Source organism: Neoarius graeffei, chromosome 4, assembly GCF_027579695.1.
Source record: "Neoarius graeffei isolate fNeoGra1 chromosome 4, fNeoGra1.pri, whole genome shotgun sequence".
Classification (NCBI taxonomy): Eukaryota; Metazoa; Chordata; class Actinopteri; order Siluriformes; family Ariidae; genus Neoarius; species Neoarius graeffei.
The window spans coordinates 58,357,270-58,382,614 of record NC_083572.1 but is presented as its reverse complement, the minus strand read 5'-3'; the positions used below and the strand labels follow the sequence as shown (position 1 = coordinate 58,382,614).

Genomic DNA, 25,345 nt, shown 5'->3' with positions numbered 1-25,345 from the left:
TTTAAGTGGGAGAACTTGCAAAATTGGTGACTGACTAAATACTTTTTTGCCCCACTGTGTGTGTGTGTGTGTGTGTGTGTGTGTGTGTACACACACACACACACACACACGAGTGATTCCACGCTTATGGGTACTGAAATGGGGACATGAACTTATTTTTAAAAATTCACCTAAAACCATTTCTTTTTTTTTTTTTACCATCAGGTCACAAAACATGTAATCTTTAATGAATGATGTGTTAAAAGATAACTTTAATTTTCTGAGATGTAATAAAAACATATTTATATGCCAAAGTCAGAACGTAACAGAAGTGTTGTGGACATATATATTCTCAATTTTAACAATGTAGAATTACTTTTTGAAACATAGGAAGGTGATGTTTTAGCAAATATAATTAATAAACGTGTAGTAGAATAAACATACACATTCTTTCAATAAGATTAACATGGTATAGAGCTAGATTGTAATTAATTTGTAACAGACGCGAGATGGACAATCGTAACAGAAGTAATGTAACAGACATCATTTTGGAACTCATAGGCTTGACTTCGGCATATAAATATGTTTTTATTACATCTCAGAAAATTAAAGTTATCTTTTAACATATCATTCATTAAAGATTACATGTTTTGTGACCTGATGGTAAAAAAAGAAATGGTTTTAGGTGAATTTTTATAAATAAGTTCATGTACCCATAAGCGTGGAATCACTCATATACCTATATCTATCTCCAGGAATGATAGGAAGAAGCAATTTAATAAATGTGTGTTTGTGTGAAAGCAGGAGATACAGCGAGAGCAGACGAGGGGATAAAAAGAACAAACACAAAAAGAGGGCAGATGGAGAGGGTTATAATGAGAGAGAGTGTAAAACAGTGAGAGAGGTGTGTGGCACCTTCTTGATGCGAGCATAGTCGATGAGGCGGGCATAAGCACTGGTGCCAGCGATGATCAGCCTGGGCCGAAACAGCTTAGCAGTCAGCTCCATCTGGTCATAGTCTATCAGACCGGTTTTAGGCTAAGAGGAGAAAAAGTAAGAAAAGGGGGGAGGGGGGAACCATTTAACTTTCAACCTTATTGCTTTTGCAATGCAAAAGAATATTAAACACAGTTCAACCCAAGCTTCCGACACATGCAGGGATTATAACGAGTGCAAAATCAAATCTTTGAATGAAAATCTTTTTCCCCTCCTCCGGTTTTGGGTCATTTACGTTTTCTTAACTGCACTGAAAATTAAAGGCTGCTCATTCTCAATTTGGCTAGCCTTTAACGCACAAGGCGCTTTCGCGAGACGGAGAAATGACGCTTGCCTAGAAACGCGAGCGTGAATATCTACACACTTCACTGCTCGTGACAAAGTAGTTCTCCTTATTCACTGAGAAGGCTGTCGTCATGAAATGCAAGAGTCACGCTGAACGAACGGACGATCATTAGTATGTATGCACATACGTGATACAATTACCTAATGACACTCATGGACTAGGCAAGACAAGACGCAAAGTGACGAGAAGAGGAATATCCAGAAAGAGATTTGTTCGAATACGGCTACAGCAAGAAATAACGCGTGATGCTTCTCAGGCTTTCCTGTGGTTGCTACCATACATTGATGAACTTATCAGTACTTTGCAGAATTCATGTTTCCTGTTAATTTTCCAGAAGACCACTAGCCGCGAAACAAGCCCTATGTATCAGTGACCAACCAGCATTTTTTATCCTGGGTATCAGATTATTCCTTGACGTGCCTAATTAGTACAATGCAATTACAGCTACGAAAAACTAAGATATTAAACCAAATTCATTTTTTATTCCATCGATGCGAATCTTCATAAATTTGTATCATGATTTATCAGGGCAAGATATCTCGTTACATGCCTATTCAGAACTCGTGCCGACTTCTCGCTCCTCTCTGAACAGTTCAGAATATCTGGGAGCACATCTCTAGCTGGAGCTCTTGTATCACTGGTTCTCCAGCACCTCTTCGTCCATCACCGACGTGGGCTCTGAGGGTCTGCGAGTGTGCGCGCGCATGTGTGTGCGCGTGTGTGTGAGGCCAAGGCCCGCCTGTCGATTTCCTATTATCTCTCCCGTAGAGAGGGTATGGCCCTCTCATCCATCAGACGCCAGACTACGGAGACAGGACACACCTCTGTACATTGATCACCCAAAAAACTCGCCTGCATCGATGAGCTGCACAGACACACATGGCACTGATCAATCGATCTCGCAAGAGCATCAACAGTCACTTATGAAGGCAGACCAGCAGCTAGGGTCTGTGCACAACCACACGCATTCACCGGGCTTACCTTCAGTGCATGTATAGCACTTGCTTGCTCTTAAAAAAAAAAAAAAAAAAAAAAAAACCCACACACGCTAGCAACCAAAAAACCCCGTAACTGGGAAAAACACCCTGGCAGATGGCAATTTACACAAAAACGGATACTTCTATTTAAACCCGCTCTACTGCTTTTACTGAGCCAGAGACTGATCAACAGTGAGACAGTTTTGCAGTGAACACTGAGAAACTGACAAGTAATCACGATGTACTGATTTGTAGACTGGAAAAATCAACTGCATATTAAAAAAATAATAATAATTTTACTGAGCATGAAGACGTATGATGTATTCATGATATAGGCTTGACTTACATTGAGTTTGTAGGGCATTGACTCAAAGTAGATGGAAGTAGCAGAGATTCGCTTCACGTCAGACATGTAGCCATGCGTAAGGCTAGAGAGAGAAAAAAAAAATTACAAGAGAATCAGAATGAATATTTACAGTTAGGTCCATAAATATTTGGAGAGAGACAACATTTTTCTAATTTTGGTTCTGTACATTACCACAATGAATTGTGAACAAAACAATTCAGATGCAGTTGAAGTTCAGACTTTCAGCTTTAATTCAGTGGGTTGAACAAAATGATTGCATAAAAATGTGAGGAACTAAAGCATTTTTTAAACACAATCCCTTCATTTCAGGGGCTCAAAAGTAATTGGACAAATTAAATAATTGTAAATAAAATGTTCATTTCTAATACTTGGTTGAAAACCCTTTGTTGGCAATGACTGCCTGAAGTCTTGAACTCATGGACATCACCAGACGCTGCGTTTCCTCCTTTTTAATGCTCTGCCAGGCCTTTACTGCACCGGTTTTCAGTTGCTGTTTGTTTGTGGGCCTTTCTGTCTGAAGTTTAGTCTTTAACGAGTGAAATGCATGCTCAATTGGGTTGAGATCAGGTGACTGACTTGGCCATTCAATAATATTCCACTTCTTTGCTTTAATAAACTCCTGGGTTGCTTTGGCTTTATGTTTTGGGTCGTTGTCCATCTGTATTATGAAATGCCGACCAATCAGTTTGGCTGGATTTGAGCACACAGTATGTCTCTGAATACCTCAGAATTCATCCGGCTGCTTCTGTCCTGTGTCACATCATCAATAAACACTAGTGACCCAGTGCCACTGGCAGCCATGCATGCCCAAGCCATCACACTGCCTCCGCCGTGTTTTACAGATGATGTGGTATGCTTTGGATCATGAGCTGTACCACGCCTTCGCCATACTTTTTTCTTTCCATCATTCTGGTAGAGGTTGATCTTGGTTTCATCTGTCCAAAGAATGTTCTTCCAGAACTGTGCTGGCTTTTTTAGATGTTTTTTAGCAAAGTCCAATCTAGCCTTTTTATTCTTGAGGCTTATGAGTGGCTTGCACCGTGCAGTGAACCCTCTGTATTTACTTTCATGCAGGCTTCTCTTTATGGTAGATTTGGATATTGATACGCCTACCTCCTGGAGAGTGTTGTTCACTTAGTTGGCTGTTGTGAAGGGGTTTCTCTTCACCATGGAAATTATTCTGCGATCATCCACTACTGTTGTCTTCTGTGAGTGTCCAGGTCTTTTTGCATCGAGTTCACCAGTGCTTTCTTTCTTTCTTTCTTTCTTTCTTTCTCAGGATGTACCAAACTGTAGATTTTGCCACTCCTAATATTGTAGCAGTTTCTCGGATGTTTTTTTTTTTTTCCTGTTTTCGCAGCTTAAGGATGGCTTGTTTCACCTGCATGGAGAGCTCCTTTGACCGCATGTTTTCTTCACAGCAAAATCTTCCAAATGCAAGCACCACACCTCAAATCAACTCCAGGCCTTTTATCTGCTTAATTGAAAATGGCATAATGAAGGAATTGCCCACACCTGCCCATTAGGGTGCATCAGTTGCCCTCACTTTCATAAAATCTGATGCATTTTTGTTTGGGTGTTCCTTTTCACCAATAAAGACATCCTGTAAAATTTTTTGACCATATTCAAAAGTCTAATGGTGGCACCATGAGGTTCATTTTGTGCCAAAAAACGCTTCTTATGTTTTCGCATAAGGTTTGAATCACAATGTTGGACTCCATTTATTGATTTCTTGTGACCCAGTGATCATGTTAAGAACCTTTGCAAGGGATTGAGAAGCATTAATATGATTCATAATACATTTGTATTGTTTAAAAGTAGTTGAACAATGATTCAATGAACAGCTAAAACTCAAACTGTGCTTGATAATATATTTAGAATATGTACTAAAAATGTGGATCTAAGATATTTGGTATACTCTATAAGGTGCCATAATGTTACATGAAAAGTGATCGAAATTGTGTCATAAAAGTCATAAAATGGCAGCTTTTTCCATAACTTTGATAGCCTGGGCCCGCCCATCCTAAGTGTGATGCAACACGGGGGGCTGTTGCGAACTTGTGCTCGCAGAGCTTTGAAGTTGCGTTAGCCAGACTATAACTTTGAGCTCCTGGTGCCACCATTAAACTTTTGAATTTTGTCAAAAATATTTCACCCAGTGTGCTTTCTTACCAAAAGGAACATAAAAACAAAAATGCATCATGATCGGAAGAACTTTTCATTTTTAGGGGGCAACTGATGCACCCTACTGCCCATGAAAAAGCCTTTTGAGTCAATTGTCCAATTACTTTTGGTCCCTTTAAAAACAGGGTGGCACATGTTAAGGAGCTGAAACTCCTAAACCCTTCATCCAATTTTAATGTGGAGACTAGGGCTGTAACGATATGCGTATCGAAATCGCGATACGCAGAGCCACGATCCGTATCACGATACAAGAAGGCAGAATCGCGGTACACCCTTTCAAACTTCTCCTCAGCCCAAAAACAGAGGCGCTTCCAAACTTCAATTTATGAATACTTTACTTTTTATTTAAATTACATTTTAAACTTACTTAAATTTCTTTTATTTTTTTATATCTATTAGTAAGTCGTTTTTTCGCCGACCTGCGACAATCTTCTGCGAGTCACGCAACGTCCATACTCGCCACTGGCAGAGCATTCATTTCTTTTAAGCCGTCGCCATTCTGGTTGCGACACGGGGAGCGAATCTGTAAACAAGCAGCTCATTGGCTGGCTAGGTGTGCCACAAGCCAATCACAATCACTTGACCGGAAAGGCATGCAGTGTTGCCAGATTGGGCAGGTTTAGGTGCTTTTTGGCTGGTTTTGAACATATTTTGGGGTGGAAAACGTTAGCAATATCTGGCAACACTGAAGGCATGTCTGCTTGGGCGGAAGCCTTCTGCGGCAGTTACATTTTGACACGCGAGCAATGTTTCACCATAAAAATTCCGTAATTTCCATCTGTTTTCCGCGATCACAGAAAATCATTGGCCCTATGAGAGTGAGACAGTGAGAGAGCCACCCCCCCAAAAAAAAAATCTTAACGGATTTACACGATTTGGAAAAATGACTTTTTCAGAACCGAAAAAAACAGAGCTTCCGGCTCAACAGTATTATTTTGAGAAATAAAACAGTCTTTGGATCTACATTTGTTCATTTTTGCATACATATTACTCATTCTCTGCAGTGGTCTGAATTATTTGTTATTAAATAGTTAATGTAAGTAAGTAAATGTTAATAAGTCAAATTTACTACTTTAAAAAAACATTTTAAAAAAATCGTGGGCGTATCGAATCGTGGGTCAAAAATCGCGATACGAATCGAATCGTGAGTTGGGTGTATCATTACAGCCCTAGTGGAGACCCTCAAATGAAAGCTGAAAGTCTGGACTTTATGCCCATGCCCATTATATAACTATAACCTGAATATGTTTCAGTAAACAGGTAAAAAAAAATAAAATTTGTGTCAGTGTCCAAATATATACGGACCTAACTATAATTTGCGAAAGTACAAAGTGAATCAAACTGTAAATGAGTCCTGCGCCTGTCAACATTTTTGATTGTTTCATGGTAGCTGCCAAAATTTGTAGCAGTATCGTAGTATTACATTTTGCCTTTTTGAACTGGTGATTGAGACGTATAAACAGGGCAGTTATATTACCAGCCCTAATGTATACTGAGCAACAGACCGCTCCAGCGTGAGGTTACTGTCATAACAGAGAAATGCACACTTTTTTGTAATTAAGCATGCAAAGGAGCAAGACAGTGAGAAAATCAGTGCATGAGAGAACTACACAATGAGTTTAAAAAAAAAAAAAAAGACTCTAATGACACTGAAACAGCTAACAAGAGAAATGAGAGTAGACGTCACTGTGTGTGAGGCACTCACTGTCCTCCATCAGGCAGGTCGAGACCCATGATACGCTCATGGGGGCTGAGCACGGCCGTGTAGGCGGCGAAGTTAGCCGGTGAGCCTGAGTATGGCTGAACATTAACTCCCCAGAGTGCCGGGTCCAGATCAAAAGCTGCGAGAGCGCGCTTCTGACACAGCAGCTCGATCTGATCCACTATCTCCGCACCGCCATAATACCTACAAACACACACTCTTTGCTTTATCAACACTTACTAGCTTGGCAAGCAAAATTTAACATGTGCTTTTGCATAATGACGTCAGATCAAGAGGTCAAACAGTGACATACAGCATCTTGCAAAAGTATTCATCCCCCTTGGTGTTTGTCCTGTTTTGTTGCATTACAAGCTAGAATTAAAAGGGATTTTTGGAGGGTTAGCACCATTTGATTTACACAATAGAGGTCTGTGCGGGACAGAATTTTCAGTCCTGCTCCCGCCCGCTCCCACATTGTGCAGTCCCGCTCCCGCCAAGAATTATGATTTTCAGTCCCGCTCCCGCCTGCCATATTTTGTCCCGCTCCCGCCCGCAAATCCTGCATGATGCAGACGTTCGCGTTATTTCTCACGAAAGTTCTTGTCATTGGCTTGGGGAATTAAACATGCTGAGCTTAGCTGAGCTCTCCACTGACCGATCCTTCACCTAGCGCACGTAGCGAGGGTGCGCATTGCCAGGCGGCATGCGCAGCTGAGGCTTTACAGAGATACCCAACACACCTACCAAAATCTACAGTGGATATTAAGAATATTGTACATTGCACATAGCTTGTATGTCACTCCTCACATTTACATTCTAGGAAATACAAGTAGGCCTATAAGAAATTAATATAATTTAAAGACACAGCGTGATAGTGCCCCGCCCCCTACTTTCTTTTTAAAGCAGCACTTACTTCTGAAGCACTGTGAGCTTCACTAGAGGAGCTCTGCTCTTCTGCCATGATCAGAGATCTCAAACATGGAACAGCGGAAAGGAATCGGAAACGTACGCGAGATTAGACCACATCCGCAAATTTAGGCATCTTAAAATGTTTTTATTAATGCCAAATAAAATATCCAGCGCAAATTATATATGATCGACATAAACTAATAATTTATAAATTTTAATTTTAAACACGTTTTTAGTTAGCGGGACTGCAGCTTATCACCTCTCCCGCCTGCGCCCGCATTGTGCACTCCCCCTCCCGCCCACGCCCTCAATGAGCTTTCAAAATTTGTCCCGCGCCGCACTGCTTTGCGTCGGGTCCCGCGGGACTCCCGCGGGAGTGCAGGGCTCTATTACACACCATGCCTACCACTTTAAAGCAGAGCATTTTTTAATATAGTTACTGGGAGACCAAATGGTCTCCCAGTGGCCAGATTTGGTCTCCTAGTCAATGCCAAACCAGCTTCACTGGGAGACCAAATTTTAAACCAAGTTATGTCTTATCATTTGGTTCAATCAGTTGCAATTAATTAACCAAGTACCATGTAAGTATACATTTAACAAGGAAAATGAAGATCTATGTTATAAGATATACACACAAGATCATGTTGGTGAAGAAAAACAAAACTGGTTACTGAGATGGCTGATGTCAGAATCCGATGTCATTACTGTGTAGCTTTGAGTGTCTTTGACATAACATTTGTGCTTGGTAATTGCTCTTGATAGCTGTGTAGTCACTGTAGTGTGTTTGTCTGTATGGTGATTGGTGAACCACTTTGCATCACAGAATATGCCGCAGCGGTGCAGCTGCATGGACTCTGGGGCCTGTGATTGTATTGCCCAGACCAGCTGGTCTCCTAGCGGAAAATCCTTAAAAAATGCTCTGCTTTAAAAGGTGTAAATTATTGTTTTATTGTGACACAAACGATAATTAAGATGAAACAACAGAAATCTGGAGTGTGCATAGGTATTCACCCCCTTTCGTATGAAAGCCCTAAATAAGAGCTGGTCCAACCAATTCACTTCATAAGTCACATAATTAGTTGATTAAGATTCACCTGTGTGCAGTCAAAGTGTCACATGATCTGTCACATGACCTGTCACATGACATCTGTATAAATCAACCTGTTCTGGAAGGACCCTGACTCTGCAACACTACTAAGCAAGCAACATGAAAACCAAGGAGCCTCCAAACAGGTCAGAGACAAAGTTGTGGAGAAGTATAGATCAGGGCTGGGTTATAAAACATATCCCAGACTTTGAATATCCCAGGGAGCACCATTAAATCCATTATTGCAAAATGGAAAGAATATGGCACCACTACAAACCTGACAAGAGACGGCTGCCCACCAAAACTCACAGACCAGGCAAGGAGGGCATTAATCAGAGATGCAACAAAGACACCAAAGATAACACTGAAGGAGCTGCAAAGATCCACAGCGGAGATGGGAGTATCTGTCCGTAGGACCACTTTAAGCTGTACACTCCACAGAGTGGGGCTTTATGGAAGAGTGGCCAGGAGAAAAAGAAAAAAAAAAGTCATTGCTTAAGAAAACATGTATGGAGTTTGCCCAACAGCATGTGGCAGACTCCACAAACACATGGAAGAAGACTGTCTGGGTCAGATGAGACTAAAATTGATCTTTTTGGCCATCATGGGAAACGCCATTCCGACAGTGAAGCATGGTGGTGGCAGCATCATGCTGTGGGGATATTTTTCATCTGAAGGGACAGGAAAGCTGGTCAGGACTGAAGGAAAGATAGATGGCACTAAATACAGGGCAATTCTGGAGGAAAACCTGTTTGAGTCGGCCAGAGGTTTGAGACTGGGACGAAGGTTCAGGTTCCAGCAGGACAATGACCCTAAACATACTGCTAAAGCTACACTGAAATGATTTAAAGGGAAACATTTAAATGTCTTGGAATGGGCTAGTCAAAGCCTAGACCTCAATCCAATTGAGAATCTGTGGCATAACTTTTGCTGTACACTAACGCAACCCATCTAACTTGGAGTTGGAGCAGTTTTGCATTGAGGAATGGGCAAAAATCCCAGTGGCTAGATGTGCTAAGCTAATAGAAACATACCCCAAGAGACTTGCAGCTGGAATTGTAGCAAAAGGTGGGTTTACAAAGTATTGACTTTGGGGAGGCGAATACCTATGCACACTCCAGATTTCTCTTTTTTCATCTTAATTATTGTTTGTGTCACAATAAAACAATTTTCACTTTTAAAGTTGTACGCATGTTGTGTAAATCAAATGGTGCTAACCCTCCAAAAATCCATTTTAATTCCAGCTTGTAATGCAACAAAACAGGGCAAACACCAAGGAGGATGAATACTTTTGCAAGGTACTGTAAGTCCAGACCACTACTATGAACAATAATCTATTCCACATTAGGGTACTGAAGTGATTATAATATTTCTTGAACAGAAATTCACACTGGAGTAAATAGAGCACTATACCTACGCAACTAATTTATGGCAACACTAAAGGAACAAAAAGTAACCTGGACTACACTGATGGGGGTTTCTGAAGATCCATGTTTGTGGCAGTAGTAGTTTTAATGATATCTGTGCCATTCAACTAGAGGTTAGGACTTGTTAAGGGGGAGGGGAGGAAAAAAAAAATACACGCCCCCTTAACTTGGAATTCCTACTTGGGAGCTCAGAATTCTTCCGAGTTTGGGAAATGATGTAAAATCAACATGGCTGCTCACAGTATAAACAATAAACAAAGTTATTATCAGTTACATCATTCTGCCACTAAACGAGCAGCTGATCACACCGAGGTGCTCGCTGACTGCCGATATTTATTAGTTTGGTCCTGCGTTTCCTTTCCTTCGCAACGTAACGTCTTTTCTTCTCACTTTCCGTTACTGTAGTCGGTCTTCCACGTTTCATTTGCACACTCACGTCCTCCATTTTTCTCTCCTGTTTCATATTTGTATCCCACAACGCCTTGCGTGAACGCAGAGAGCCCACCACGTCATGCATGACGGAGTATCTTGATTTGGGTCATGGTGAAGCAGGAAAAAGAAAAAAAAAAATTTAGGGCCACGTGGCTCTAAATTCATTAACTGTTCTATTAAAATTAATAAATAAACAATAATAAAATTGAAAGTCTGATTTGAATTCAGTAGCTTTCGATCCACTAAACAAAAATAACTGGGTGTCAGGGAAAATTATTTTTATGACCTAAACTTAAAAAAATCTGAAAGTCAGTCTACCTTTTAGTATGGAGCTTCGCTCCGCCACGTGCTTCACACACAGGGAGCTCTGTTTCAAACTTATTAGCCTGTTAAATCCGATGAAGAAAATATACACAGCTCATCACAGTTATGCCGCTTTTCCACTACCAACGCGGCTGAGTTGGGCTGAGCCGTGCTGAGTCGAGCTGAGCAGGGCTGTTGGAGTTGCATTTCGACTACAACCGCGCTGAACCGTGCTGGCTGGAAGTGGGTGGACACATTGGGTGGAGTTAGCGAAAGTGGGTGGACGTCAGGTGATGTCGTTCGGCGGCGCAAACAGTGACATCAGTGACCTTTTAAGCGGTAGTCTCACGACCCGGAGAGTAAACAATAAACATGGAGGACATGGAGTCGTTAGTGTTGCTGGTCTTGGTGCTGTGGCTTGTTGTCACCGACAACGGCAACAGATACTGGCAAGAGCGTATAGATGAGGCGAGGCGCATAAGGCTTCATAATTCTCGTAATTCTCCTTCTTCCGGGTTTACGGTGTTGACAGATCCCAGCGCGCTCGCGGGGTGTGTGTGGGCGTGTGAGGACACTCCTCCTCACCAATCAGTGCACAGGGGAGTGTCTGCTCACGCCCCCAGCCTCACTCAGCTCTGTTTGGCTCGCTTCAGCCCCACTCCAAAACCGTGCGAGTTTTGGGTGCTAAGCAGGGCTGAAGCGAGCCGAGTCGTGCTGTTCTTAGATAGTCGAAACGCGAGCCGTGTCGGGCTGAAGTGAGCTGAAGCGAGCTGAAAAAGGGTAGTGGAAAAGGGCCATTAGCTGCCTAACTTGCTGCTAATAAAATACACATGTCCACGTTTCTTTCCCCACTTGGAAACTGAACATGACTACGACTTCATAATTAATTGGAATCCATCATTAGTCCAGTTTAGCTTTTTGTCATTTAAATGTTGCCCTTAAACAGTTTAACACTGCATTGCTCCCCGAACTAATCATTTTCTTTCTCTGCCAGGCCTGGTATATAGATCTGTAAAACACATCCTTTTAAAGAAGACAATATATAGCAAGAGTTAAAGTGCATATCATGGGTAAATTCAGGAGCGAGATCAATGTAATTCTCCTATTTTATATTAAACTTTGGTCAAATATCTGTAACATTCTGCGCAAATTTTTTTACCTTGCGCAATACCAGAAAAATTCAGTTGAAATCAAGCCATGTGAGGTGAATTGGTCCGCCTCTGAAAAAACTTGGCATTTGGATTTCCCGGGAAACATTGATTTTCGTGACGTCGCGTGCGGGACGCCTCCCTCTGAATCCTACGCCAGCGCTGGTTTGTTTATGAGAAAACGACCTGGTGGTTTTCTGCAAATTTCTTCAACGTTCTCGCGTAATTATTAAAATGGTTAACAGATGTATCGTAGGAGGGTGTAGCAACACCAATCTTGATGGGATTAGTACTCATCGTTTCCCAAAAGACCGGACAATGAGAGAGAAATGGGAGCGCTTGGTCTACACAGGCTGTGCACTGAAACCGTGCAAAGCTCGCGCAGCCTGCTGGCGCTTCCGCAGGTGACGTCACGAATCTGGCTCCAGACTCCCTTGGGATTTTTCCAGATGCGTTTTGTTATTTTATTTTTTTCTGCTGTAGACAGATGGCCTTGTGCAAAATTACCCTTCTGGATGAGTGTGTAAAGGGACATACTTTCATATTTAAAAAAAAACAACACTAAATTGGTCCAGAATATGCACTTTAATGCTGAAGTGTGTACCGGTACTTCACTTTACCAAGTAAAATTGAACTTCATGGTTCTCTTAGCACTGAGCTAAGGACAGTGTACGATCTTCATAACCTTCCTGGAACTGCTGGAGTAGTACGGACAACGCAAAAATACTAACAAATGGACAATTCGGCTAACATGGAGCAAATACTCTTTTTAGTAAATGTATACGTATCTTTTCTGTCCCGCATCATCTTGCCTGGTGAAGGATGAAAAATATTTTCGGGTGTACTGACACTAGGCTTGGTTGCCTTGTACCGTGCCGGTATATGATTGTCCCTCTCCCCACTGGCCCGTGCTCACCTTGTTCCAGGCCTGAGTATGCTTACATCATCACAAAGCGCTCTCGCGTAGAATGATGGAGAATGTTTTTGGATTAATAGAGGACATTAAAATCACCCATTTTGGGCACGGTGACGCACAGCCTTCTCAAATACCGAACAGATTTACCAATTAAACAATGCAGTGATTTTCAGTAAATCGTGCTGCATTCAAAAGATGACACAGAGAGAGGAATTTGCAGCTTTACTCACTGATTACAATTCGCGGTCATCAATAAGGTGAGAACCAGACACGTTATTAACCTAAATGTTCTTGAATGAATTGAAAAGTGCATATCATAGCGTTCGATTTCCAGACTTGGGCATGGTTAGCAATCATACTGATGTGTACGGTGCCCAAGTCCGACTGAACAGTGTCTGCGCTCTCGCCATGGTACGGTGAACCACACCCGAACACAGCGCACAGTGATCACACTAGTCAAACCACTGAACTTTTGGGATCAAACGTGCTCTGGCACTTTTGATCCCAAAAGATCAGATCACTTAGTGTGAGTACACCCTTCGATCCATCTTGCATATAAAAAATAACTTTTTATAAATCAGGGAAAAAAATAATAAAAAATTCCTTTCGAAACTAATTTCAGCCTTGAGGGCAAACTCACACACACCTCTTTCCTGGGTATCCTTCTGAATACTTATTATTGAGGCAGGAGCCTTGGGCCTCGAGCGCTGCACGGCTGCAGAAGTTCTGTGGTAGAAACAAAACACACACAGTAAACATTTGTGATGTTTATCACAAGCCTCAGCCTATCAGCATGATGGAGTGAAAAAGAAAATGCCCCTGGAATGCGGCATTCTGACGAGCCTCTACTCATTGGAACTCCTTATTCCTCTCTTACTCTCATTCACAGACACACACAATGTTTGGATGCAGATTTTCAGACACCACAGAGCAGGTAACACCTTTCAAATGCATGTCACACTCATGCTGTGAAAGCAAACGCACAAATTGGAAACGCAATTGAGAACTTCTGCACCCTCGCATGCTGCCGCTACAGGGGACCCGCAAGTACTGAGAGAGAGAGTTTATGAAGCAGCAAGACATCAAGCACACAAAGAGGGCATGTGCTATGGAGTTATACGAGGGGGGGGGGGACAAACGTGGAGGAGAATGGTGGAAAGCATTAGGTTTCTCTTATGCTATTGTAATCTTCCTGTCTAAACAGCTCGACATACTCCGACAAGTAGGAGGGAGACAGACCAAGACAGTGGCGTATAGATTAGAGGAAACGGCGTTCAGACTGAGGCAGCACCGAAACAGCTGTCAGCACTGCGATTCTAAACACTTGTCTTCAGTTAAGCAGCCTGGTGCCAATCCAAATCAGCAACATGGGGAATTTTAGAGCAACAAACAATTAAAGTCTCTGAATTTCAGTGACGTCAAACACAACTGCCACAAAAAAAAAAAAATCCAAGTCTTAAAGCTCTGTGAGGCGCTCGCTATCAAACTGCCAGGTGTTAAGCGTGTTGTCATTTTACTACAATTTTGATACCAAAACCTACTATTGAGATTCTCAATACCAAAAAACTTTTGCCTAGAACAGAAATAAATAAAATGAAAACAAACAAGGACAATGACGATACATATATGCACACAAACACCTAAAATTCTGATTAAAGCCTCGGTCACAACCGGCCGTATGTGCTCCTACGGCCAGTCTACGTGCAAAAAACGCAAGGAGGGCGCGCGTGTGACGTGCTGATTTTCGAGCCGTAGACCGGCCGCAGAGGTTCTTTGTCATGTCAAACAAACTCTACGGGCGCTTACATTTTTTTTTCAGGTTGCAAGACAAACTTACAGCCAACGCGCGTCTTTCTCCATGAACAAAAAAAAAAATACAGCGATTTGGGAAACGACAAAAATCACACGGCCAAAAAAATCGTACGTCCGGTTGTGACCTAGGCTTAAGTGTTAAATTACAAATTCCTCTTATGATTAAAATAAATATATTGAAGCAATATCGTGAGTAGGGATGTTAACCGATGACCGTTTGACCGGTGGTTGACCGAATCAACCGGTTAATTTTTTTTTGGTTGTCGGTGAAAAGAAAAAAAAAAAAATCAATCGTTTTGAAGCTGCCGATTTTGGAGCGGAGAACCTGGAATTCTGTGTTGTAAATGCTTGGGCCATGCCATGCGGTGTAAGGACGACAGCTGACAAATCAGAAACACCCATTCAGTCATGTCCCACCCTCCCACCCCAGTTAAAGACAGCTGACAAATCAGAAACACCCATTCAGTCATGTCCCGCCCCAGTTGAACACAGCTGCCACTCGGCGAAAGAAGAAAGTGTAGACACAGGCTTTTTAGCTTACAAATTACTATTCTTTTTTTTTTTTTTTTTTTAATTATTATTAGAAGGCACATCGAGTTTAGTCCTGCCTTGGTCAGTGCATTCTGAAAGTATGTTTCGGTCTGTAGCCAACAATGCATGTTATTGCAGATCATATCTCTCCACACAAACTAAAGGTGCAGATGCCGACTTTTTCACGGCTTTTTCATGGACTATAACGGCATTTGTTTATTTAGTAATTTTAATACAGAATTTACTCTGATGAAATTATTCAGACACTCCAACGCCCCCCCTAAAAAAAATCGGATCTGCACGAGCCGTGAAAAAGGCGCGCCGTTTGCATCCCTGTTTAAACTCATAGGTTAACCGACTTTAACCGGCTAATGAGGCTCGGTGGTCGGTCAAGATTTTTTTTAGTTTTCGCCATCCCTAATCGTGAGAGGGAGTGGTGTTATTCTGAATATCGGTACGGATGTGATTCGGTTGGAGGCACAAGGGCGTGCAATACTGCTTTTACACAATGGTTCCATCAACAAAAAAAATTACGATTAAACAAGTGACTTTTCAGACACAGTTTTACACTCAAGCCTCCATCAATGAGCAGTTGATAACGTCAACAAAACAGACCTCATGCTAAAACTATAATGAATTTCCTGGTTACACAGCTGTACTTTGTGACTATACAGGACACACTTATAGAAACGACTTATTTATAATCATGCCATCTGTTATCACCCAAATGAGGATGGGTTCCCCTCAAAATTTCTTCCTCACATCATCCGAGGGAGTTTTTGCTTGCCCTTGTTGCCTCAGGCTTGCTCATCAGGGATAAAATTAGCACATGTTTGCAGAACGTTAAAGACGTTACAACAATGTATGTAATTAAAAGCACTATAAAAATAAACTTAATTTGACAATATGGTCAAATGTCACGTTTATTTTGGCTTCACGAGTAGAAATGGATCCTGAAGAAGCCACACTCACTTTATAGCCTGTCGCCTAGCTCACATGGATTTATACTGTAATATATTTCCCGTTAAAGGTGCCTCTGGTAAAACTGGCCTCCCTTCTTCTATTTCTTCATCTGACAGGCTTTTTAAAAGTTATATGAAAATTATATTCCTGAATAGCACTGATTTTCATGTTCATTAATGATGTCGCTAACACTATTGTAGTAACCGTTGTGGAATTTTATGTGGCGAAGCGATGCAGAGTGAAACTGCTCCATGCCCTTATACAACCCCAATTCCAAAAAAGTTGGGACGCTGTGTAAAACGTAAAGAAAAACTAAATGCAGCGATTTGCAAATGGATTCAACCAAATACAATACAAAGACAAGATATTTAATGTTCAAACTGTTCAACTTGATTGTTTTTGTAAATATACATTCCTCATGAAGTTGATGCCTACAACACATTCCAAAAAAAAGTTGGGATAGGGGAAACAAAAGACTGGGAAGGTTGTGGAACGCTTAAAAAACAAAAAAACAACCACAATCTGTTTAACTGAATATTCTACAGGTGAGAAGGTTAACTGGATACGAACGGGGTGTCCTCAAAAGGCTCAGCTGTTCACAAGCTCGGATTAGGTGAGAATGACCACTTACACACCACCAAAATTGTGCTGGCAAATAACCCAACAGTTTAAGTGCAATTGCAAGGAATTTAGGGATTTCAACATAGACAATCAATATCAAAAGATTCCAGAGAAATCTCTGCATGTAAGGGACAAGGTGGAAAACAAACACTGAATGCTCGTGACCTTCAATCCCTCAGGAGGCACTGCATTAAAAGTTGACATGCTTGTCTAAAAGGACCTTACTACATGGACTCGGGAACACTTCGGAAAACCACCGTCAAACAGTTCATCGCTGCATCTACTAAGCATCATCCAGAAACGCCGGTGAATTCTCCGAGCCCGAGATGGACCGATACAAAGTGGAAAAGTGTGCCGTCATCTGACGAGTCCAGCACAAAGTTCAAAAGTCACCATCCGTGATGGGGGGGTTAGTGCCCATGGCATGGGTAACCTGCACATCAGTGAAGGCACCATTCATGCTGAAAAGGTACATGCAGGTTTTAGAGCAACAGGTCATCCAGATGACAATCTTTTTCGTTCCTGCTTAATCCAGGAAGACAATGCCAAGTCACATTCTGCATGTGTTACAACAGCATAGCTTCGTAAACGAGTGCAGGTGTTAAACTGGCCAGCCTGCCTTCCACTGAAACTGTGTGGCACATTATGAAGCACAAAATATGACAGAGACCCCAGACTGTTGAGAAACTGAAGTCCTATATCCAGCAAGAATGGGAAAGAATTTCACTTTCAAAACTTCAGCAACGCGTGTCCTCAATTCCCAAACACTTACTGAGTGCTGTTAAAAGAAAAAGGTGATGTAACTGTGATAAACATTCCCCAGTCCCAATTTTTTTTTGGAACATGCTGCAGGCATCAAATTCAGCATGAGTGCATATTTACAAAAAATAAAAATTTATCATCATTTAACCCTTGGGGTCGAGAGCTTCGCCGGTGAAGCTCGGCAGGTTTAGAATGAGTAGGTCATGTATTTAGATAAAGATCTTCACCAGTTGTTTTTTTTTAATCATGCAAGCATGATAAACATTGACAAACTTTATACTTTCCTATGTGCCCACTGCCAAATAATATTAAATTTTTAAAATTATCTAAATTAGATGAAACATAAAACTTGTCGCCTTTTTTTTTTAAACCTTTGTCACATGCACACTTCAAGCACAGTGAAATTCATCCTCTGCATTTAACCCATCTGAAGCAGTGAACACACACACACTCTCAGAGCAGTGGGCAGCCACACCAGAGCACCCGGGGAGCAGTCAGGGGTCAGGTACCTTGCTCAAGGGCACCTCAGCCCAAGGCTGCCCCATGTTAACCTAACTGCATGTCTTTGGACTGCGGGGCAAACCGGAGCAAACCCACACAGCCACGGGGAGAACATGCAAACTCCACACAGAAAGGCCCTCGCCGGCCGCTGGGTTCGAACCCGGAACCTTGTTCACCGCCTTTCACCCGTAGTCAGCTGGGATAGACTCCAGCTTGCCTGCAACCCTGTAGAACAGGATAAGCGGCTACAGATAATGGATGGATGGTTAATTTTGACAGTAACATTTGGAGTTGGAACACAATTACAGAGTAATTACGTAACAGAGTTGGTTGTGGCTCTGAACTGAGTAAAATAGTACAAGAGTTAATTTCAAGACTCTCTGAATAGAGTCAAATACCAGATAAATGAAGCTGTTGCAAAACTGTTTTAGAACTGTGTTGGAATGTGTGGGGAAAAAACAAACAAACAAACAAACAAACAAACAAAAAAAAACAACCATGACCTTACCCACTGTGACTTGACTTGATGGGAAAGAGTTGGCAGTGGGAGAGCTTTTCACTCTTCTCATTGAATGAATGGAATTTTTTACTCTTCTCATTGAATACCTCTCCCACTGCCAACCCTTTATCCCAAAACAATAGGACATACTTTTTTTTATGGCCAGTTAATTGTCCAAATCAATGGAGCAGATTTAAGTTTTTATGCTTGATACATTCCTAAGACTGAACAGAGTCACCTCAAATGATCAAAACAGTTTGTCACAATGGGTAAGGTCATGTTTTTCACACATTCCAACATACTTCTAAAACTGCTTTTTACATCTTCATTTATCGGTTATTTTTTTAAAAAAGTACAGTCATGACATACAGTACATACTACATAGATATTATTGTAGCTGAACTTGTGCTGAATTCAAAAAGGTCATATGACTTTAAAAATACTACTTAGATTTGTTGAAATTGACAAAATGAGAATGCAAAAATCATTAGAGTGCCAGAAAATACCCTCAGACCCCAGAGGGTTAAAGGTTCTGACTTCAAAGTTGAATTCTGGGCAAAAATGTTCTCTTTCTATTGGAGTTTTGAGATGTTTCGCATTGATTTAAAGTTGAAATTGAGGAGTTGTGCTGCTGCACACACCATGTATCCTATGTGCGAATGTTTTGCCGAGATAAAACGCCCCGCGTTTTATGATTCCGGAGATTGCCGGAGCAAGTGGCGTTTGACCTACTTTTAACCAAAACAGGTCGGCATGGGCAAACACGGTGGACTCCGCTCTCCTGACAGCTAAAAGCCAGCGGAAAAGAAAATATGAAAGCAAATCCGCTAGAAAGCACACCAGAAAAGCAATGGAAACCAAAAGGTTGTCCACAAGAATTTTCGTGAAGGGACAGACTGACTGCTGGAATCAACTCAAGGATGAAACAGGCGCAAAATCTGACAAAAAATCTGCAGCGCTTGTCCTGGATTGGTGAGTCTGAGTATGGAGTTATACACCTAATGTTTTGAGCTTGCAGAGAAAGAAACGATAACACACACAATAACAGAGAAAAGATATATTCGTCGTTTGTTTCACAGATCTATTTGCGAAGGTCAACCGCAAACTACATACCTGTGACTCAAAACTCTCCAAGGTCGATGCAGAGTCACGATGTTTTCTGCGTGTCGCCATCTTGGTGTGATGCAGTTCCATAGTTATGCTAGTTAGTTAAAGCTTCTTACGTTTGGCTGTTTCCATAGGGCCACACTGTTTACCTCGAGAGGTAGGATATTCAGTCCCAAAATGGAGGAACACGACCCTCAGCACATCAAAATGATCACATCTGGTCCACATGATATTGTTCTTGTGGGACATCGGAAAATGCCATGCACAATTAAAATTCAGATGACTTTGCAGTCAGTACCTTTAAAGGTCCCATGGCATGAAATTTTCACTTTCTGAGGTTTTTTAACGTTAAAATGAGTTCCTCTGACCTTCTTAAGTCACCCCAGTGGCTAGAAATTTCATAATGTGTAAACCAAACTATGCCCAACATTTGAGAATGGCGCGTCAAAACGGCACGTTGATAAACTCTTCCCTTGCCTACGTCAGCAAGGGAGATGATCCCCACGCCCCCCCCCCGGATTCCCACCCACTGTATGGATTGCCCGCCCAACTCAAAAGTTGCCACCAAACATGGAAGTTGCGCTGTACATGGATGTGACAACACAGAAAGGAGTCTGTTTTTACTGCCGACGGGAGAGCCCCTGAAGACGCAGTGGCTTAATTTTATTTACTCCAATAATACGCCGTCGAGTCTACCTAAGACGGTGTATGTTTGTCGGAAGCATTTTACTGATGAATGTTTCCACAACTTGGGACAGTACAGGGCAGGTTTTGCACATCAACTGTCACTGAAGCCTGGGTCCGTACCAAGCATCCCTGCCGCATCAGCCACAAACACCGAACAAGTAAGTGTATAACTGTTAAGTTGTTTTGCCGTGTTTTAAAATCGGTGCCATGTTAGCCTTGCAATGGCTACATTAGCTGTGCAGCTAATCGCTTCCTGCAGTTAGCCAGGTACTCTGCGCTACAAAACCAAAAAGCATGCAGCATGCTCTGTTATAATAGCCAATCAAAACAGTTTTTACAAAGACACCCACATTCTTTTTTTTAAAAGTCACTCGTTCATTTTATTTGTTTGTTTGTTTAGTAAAAACCCAAACATTTGTTGAATTTATTTTATTTCCTCGCGTCGCACCTTAATGACGTCAGCGCGCGGTATTTTTCCCTTCACGGTTTGTTCCTTCTCTCTCGCCATAGTAAGACACCCACATCCGCTTGTTCTGACCCACTGGAGGTAGTGTCCCAGTGCTGTTAGCCAATCAGAGGTAACACGTTTACATGTCATGAATATTAATGATAAGACCCGCCCCCACCCTCTACCCTTCCCCGCCTCCTGCTTCTCATTAGCAAAACGACGCACTGGGAAAAGAGCTGAAATGGGGCTTTCTCCCAGGAGGCTATATCTACATGCCGAGGGTTCATTTCGAGAAAGGCTGCGGATATAACATCCGGAAACCTCCACGAGCCCGTTTAAAGCATCAACAAACCACCATGCCATGGGTCCTTTAAATATCGTCTTTGTATTGTATTTAACTGAATATGCGTCAAAAAGGATTTGCAAAATCACTGCATTCTGTTTTTATTTACATTTTACACACCATACCAACTTTTTTGGAATCGAGGTTGCAGACATCAGCACTCGACCAAGCAAATCAGCGGGCCAGAACTAACTGGGTTATAAGAAGAAATAAGAGCAAACTGTAATCTTTGGTGATTTCATGCACAATAACAGACTGACGAGCTCCATACAATGATCTGTATCTCAATTAACACAAAACACACCATACATTCAAAAATATTTACCAATATAGAAAAAACACATGCTGCAACATCAACATCGACAACGGAGACGGTAGCACAAACTAACTTTATATCTCAGATTGTATGCAATCATCAAGTACTGAATTACTGAGGACATGCACAAGCATCGCACCAAATGACCACAGGATACACTTGATGGCTAACTTGCGTACAACGTAAGTAACAGCAAGTATAAATTAGTCTGAAAGGTGCAGGGAGCAGGAAGAGATGCTCACCCTGGCATACAGTGTGTCTGTACCATTAAACAGCAATTCACAAGGTTACTATATTCTGCGTGTTTAATATTTAGCTCCGTTTTAAACCATTTGACGGTTCAAAATCAAAGTTAGGCTACATACAAAAATTAGACAAATAATTTGTGATAGCAATCGTGAATAAGGAAATTCAGTGCTACAAGCGTTTGTGGTCATGACACAGACAAATGATCAGTAAAGTGCATGCCTAAATTATTCTCACTAAAACATTTAGCTGTCTAATGGGCTGAAACTCTGATGTCACAGTGATTTTCTTGCCAAGTTGCCCGTTTTTCAGTGAAGGGATTTATATAACACCTTTATGTACAACCCCGATTCCAAAGAAGTTGGGACAAAGTACAAATTGTAAATAAAAACAGAATGCAATAATTTACAAATCTCAATAATTGATATTGTATTCACAGTAGAACATAGACAACATATCAAATGTCGAAAGTGAGACATTTTGAAATTTCATGCCAAATATTGGCTCATTTGAAATTTCATGACAGCAACACATCTCAAAAAAGTTGGGACAGGGGCAATAAGAGGCTGGAAAAGTTAAAGGTACAAAAAAGGAGCAGCTGGAGGACCAAATTGCAACTCATTAGGTCAATTGGCAATAGGTCATTAACATGACTGGGTATAAAAAGAGCATCTTGGAGTGGCAGCGGCTCTCAGAAGTAAAGATGGGAAGAGGATCACCAATCCCCCTAATTCTGCACCGACAAATAGTGGAGCAATATCAGAAAGAAGTTCGACAGTGTAAAATTGCAAAGAGTTTGAACATATCATCATCTACAGTGCATAATATCATCAAAAGATTCAGAGAATCTGGAAGAATCTCTGTGCATAAGGGTCAAGGCCGGAAAACCATACTGGGTGCCCGTGATCTTCGGGCCCTTAGACGGCACTGCATCACATACAGGCATGCTTCTGTATTGGAAATCACAAAATGGGCTCAGGAATATTTCCAGAGAACATTATCTGTGAACACAATTCACCATGCCATCCGCCGTTGCCAGCTAAAACTCTATAGTTCAAAGAAGAAGCCGTATCTAAACATGATCCAGAAGCGCAGACGTCTTCTCTGGGCCAAGGCTCATTTAAAATGGACTGTGGCAAAGTGGAAAACTGTTCTGTGGTCAGACGAATCAAAATTTGAAGTTCTTTATGGAAATCAGGGACGCCGTGTCATTCGGACTAAAGAGGAGAAGGACGACCCAAGTTGTTATCAGCGCTCAGTTCAGAAGCCTGCATCTCTGATGGTATGGGGTTGCATTAGTACGTGTGGCATGGGCAGCTTACACATCTGGAAAGACACCATCAATGCTGAAAGGTATATCCAGGTTCTAGAGCAACATATGCTCCCATCCAGACGACGTCTCTTTCAGGGAAGACCTTGCATTTTCCAACATGACAATGCCAAACCACACACTATCAATTACAGCATCATGGCTGCGTAGAAGAAGGGTCCGGGTACTGAACTGGCCAGCCTGCAGTCCAGATCTTTCACCCATAGAAAACATTTGGCGCATCATAAAACAGAAGATACGACAAAAAAGACCTAAGACAGTTGAGCAACTAGAATCCTACATTAGACAAGAATGGGTTAACATTCCTATCCCTAAACTTGAGCAACTTGTCTCCTCAGTCCCCAAACGTTTACAGACTGTTGTAAAGAGAAAAGGGGATGTCTCACAGTGGGGCAATTTCATGTAAATGTCAACCTCACCATGCAAAAATAAAGCAATATGTAATACATCAAAACCACTCCCAGAGATATCACCTAGGCCTGTATCTTACAGATGTGAATAAGTTGAACCAATTTGTCACAAGAATTGTTCCCTTCGCCTTAATATGTCAGTCTTTCTTTCTTATAATGTAAAACCCAAGCTAAAATCAACTTTGATCATGTACAATTCTATATTATTGCCACAAGCCACAGAAATGTATGCTAAAATCCACAAAACAGCAAAACAATAGCCATCCTAAATATTATTTAAGAACTTTGATAGTTTTAGCTGATATTTAGAGAGTTTTTCAAAGGGTTATGGTGGTTAAATTGCTGATTTTCTAAACATATGCCATGTCTATTTCAGACGCGTCACATCCATAACGCAATTTCGTCACATCCATAACGCTGACTTTTCCTTCTGAAACTCTGCATGAAATACAAAATATTTTAAACGAAGATTTTTTTAATATTCACCTTGGACCCCTCTATCAAATGGATATCTCCATTTCGACATTAGGTTTACAATTTCACAGAGTTTGATAAAAATGTACAGTCACCCAAGAAAAGTGATACTTTTTCTGTCACATCCATAACACATCTTTTATTGGCATTTTCTGGCATGCCCTAGATGTACTATGGGAATTGTTCTTGTTCTATCACTTCTCCAGTATGGTACAGCCTTAAAATATGCAACACCTGTTTAAATACTGGGAGACAATAAAACATGCACTGGGTCATTTGTTGCCATTTTGAGTTCAAGTCTCACGTCCATAACGCTGGAATTGCTCAGTGGTAAACATGGCCTTGTCCCAACTTTTTTGAGATGTGTTGTTGTCATGAAATTTAAAAATCACCTAATTTTTCTCTTTAAATGATACATTTTCTCAGTTTAAACATTTGATATGTCATCTATGTTCTATTCTGAATAAAATATGGAATTTTGAAACTTCCACATCATTGCATTCCGTTTTTATTTACAATTTGTACTTGTCCCAACTTTTTTGGAATCGGGGTTGTATTTATTTATTTTTTTAAATGTTGTGTCCATTCTCTGGCCCTCTTCATTAGCAAGCTAAGTGTGCACAGATCCTTTCCCCCCAAGCTAGGAACATGAAATTTTTTTTTTTTTTTAATGTGTATTTGCCACGTGAGTCACTGTGCATGTCTCACCAACTATATAAGACAAATTAGGACACACAATTAGAGAGACAAAAATATGTTGTAATATTAAAAAGTATTGAACTTTTGATTTGGGCAACTTGTTCAAGTTTTATAATCCTTGTTTCATTATAACAAAAGTAAATAAGCCGAGTGCTTCGGTATCATTGGAGAACAGATGCAGATATTCGTTCCATTAAACTGTGGCAAAGGTGACCGGCTACAGCAGAAAGCAAATACACCACGATAACCATGCTGAATGTGCTAAACCATTGTATAACAGATTTATGTCGGTTTTCAACTCTCTATTGCTACACCTGACAAGTCACGTTGCTTTTTGGTCAGCTATAAAGGGAACTAAAGTGGTCAAAATGTTCCACTTTATATTAACCTCCCCATAGAAGTGAACAAAATCCTGACAGGCTGAAAAACCCACACCGGCAATGTTTTCCTGTGTTCAGGCATCTGCATCACCAGCAGCTGGGCACCTTGACATCAGTGGAGAGATCACCACTCACCGAAAGACACCACGTCCTTTTTCTGCCGTTAAAAGCTATATAGGGGTGCATTGTGGTCTTTCTTTCCACAGCTCAAATGCTCAACAGGCAAAAACGAGCGAGTCCAGTAGGCCGATTTAAAAAAACAGAGACACCACCACATTTTGTTTGCGTTCGTGATGAAACTTAATGGCAGCTTGTAATGTTCTATAACACAAGCTGCCTCTCTCACATCTGTTTTGGCGAGACACGTTTACAAATGTGACGCGATAGCGTGCTGAAAAGAAGTTGGCTGTTACAAGTTCAGTGAAGTGTTATAGCTTCAGTAC

At 41.3% G+C, this 25,345-nt stretch overlaps 1 protein-coding gene across 1 annotated transcript in view; it reads right to left on the bottom strand.

Moving 5' to 3' along the window:
• Positions 1-25,345, bottom strand: part of shmt2 (serine hydroxymethyltransferase 2 (mitochondrial)) — a 132,559-nt gene that overhangs the window by 27,691 nt on the left and 79,523 nt on the right. The window contains exons 3-6 of the mRNA XM_060919404.1: positions 13,420-13,499; positions 6,555-6,755; positions 2,645-2,726; positions 895-1,017 (exon numbers count right to left, since the gene is read on the bottom strand). Of these exons, the coding sequence (XP_060775387.1) occupies positions 895-1,017; positions 2,645-2,726; positions 6,555-6,755; positions 13,420-13,499 (486 nt within the window). The remainder of the gene's footprint in view (positions 1-894; positions 1,018-2,644; positions 2,727-6,554; positions 6,756-13,419; positions 13,500-25,345) is intronic.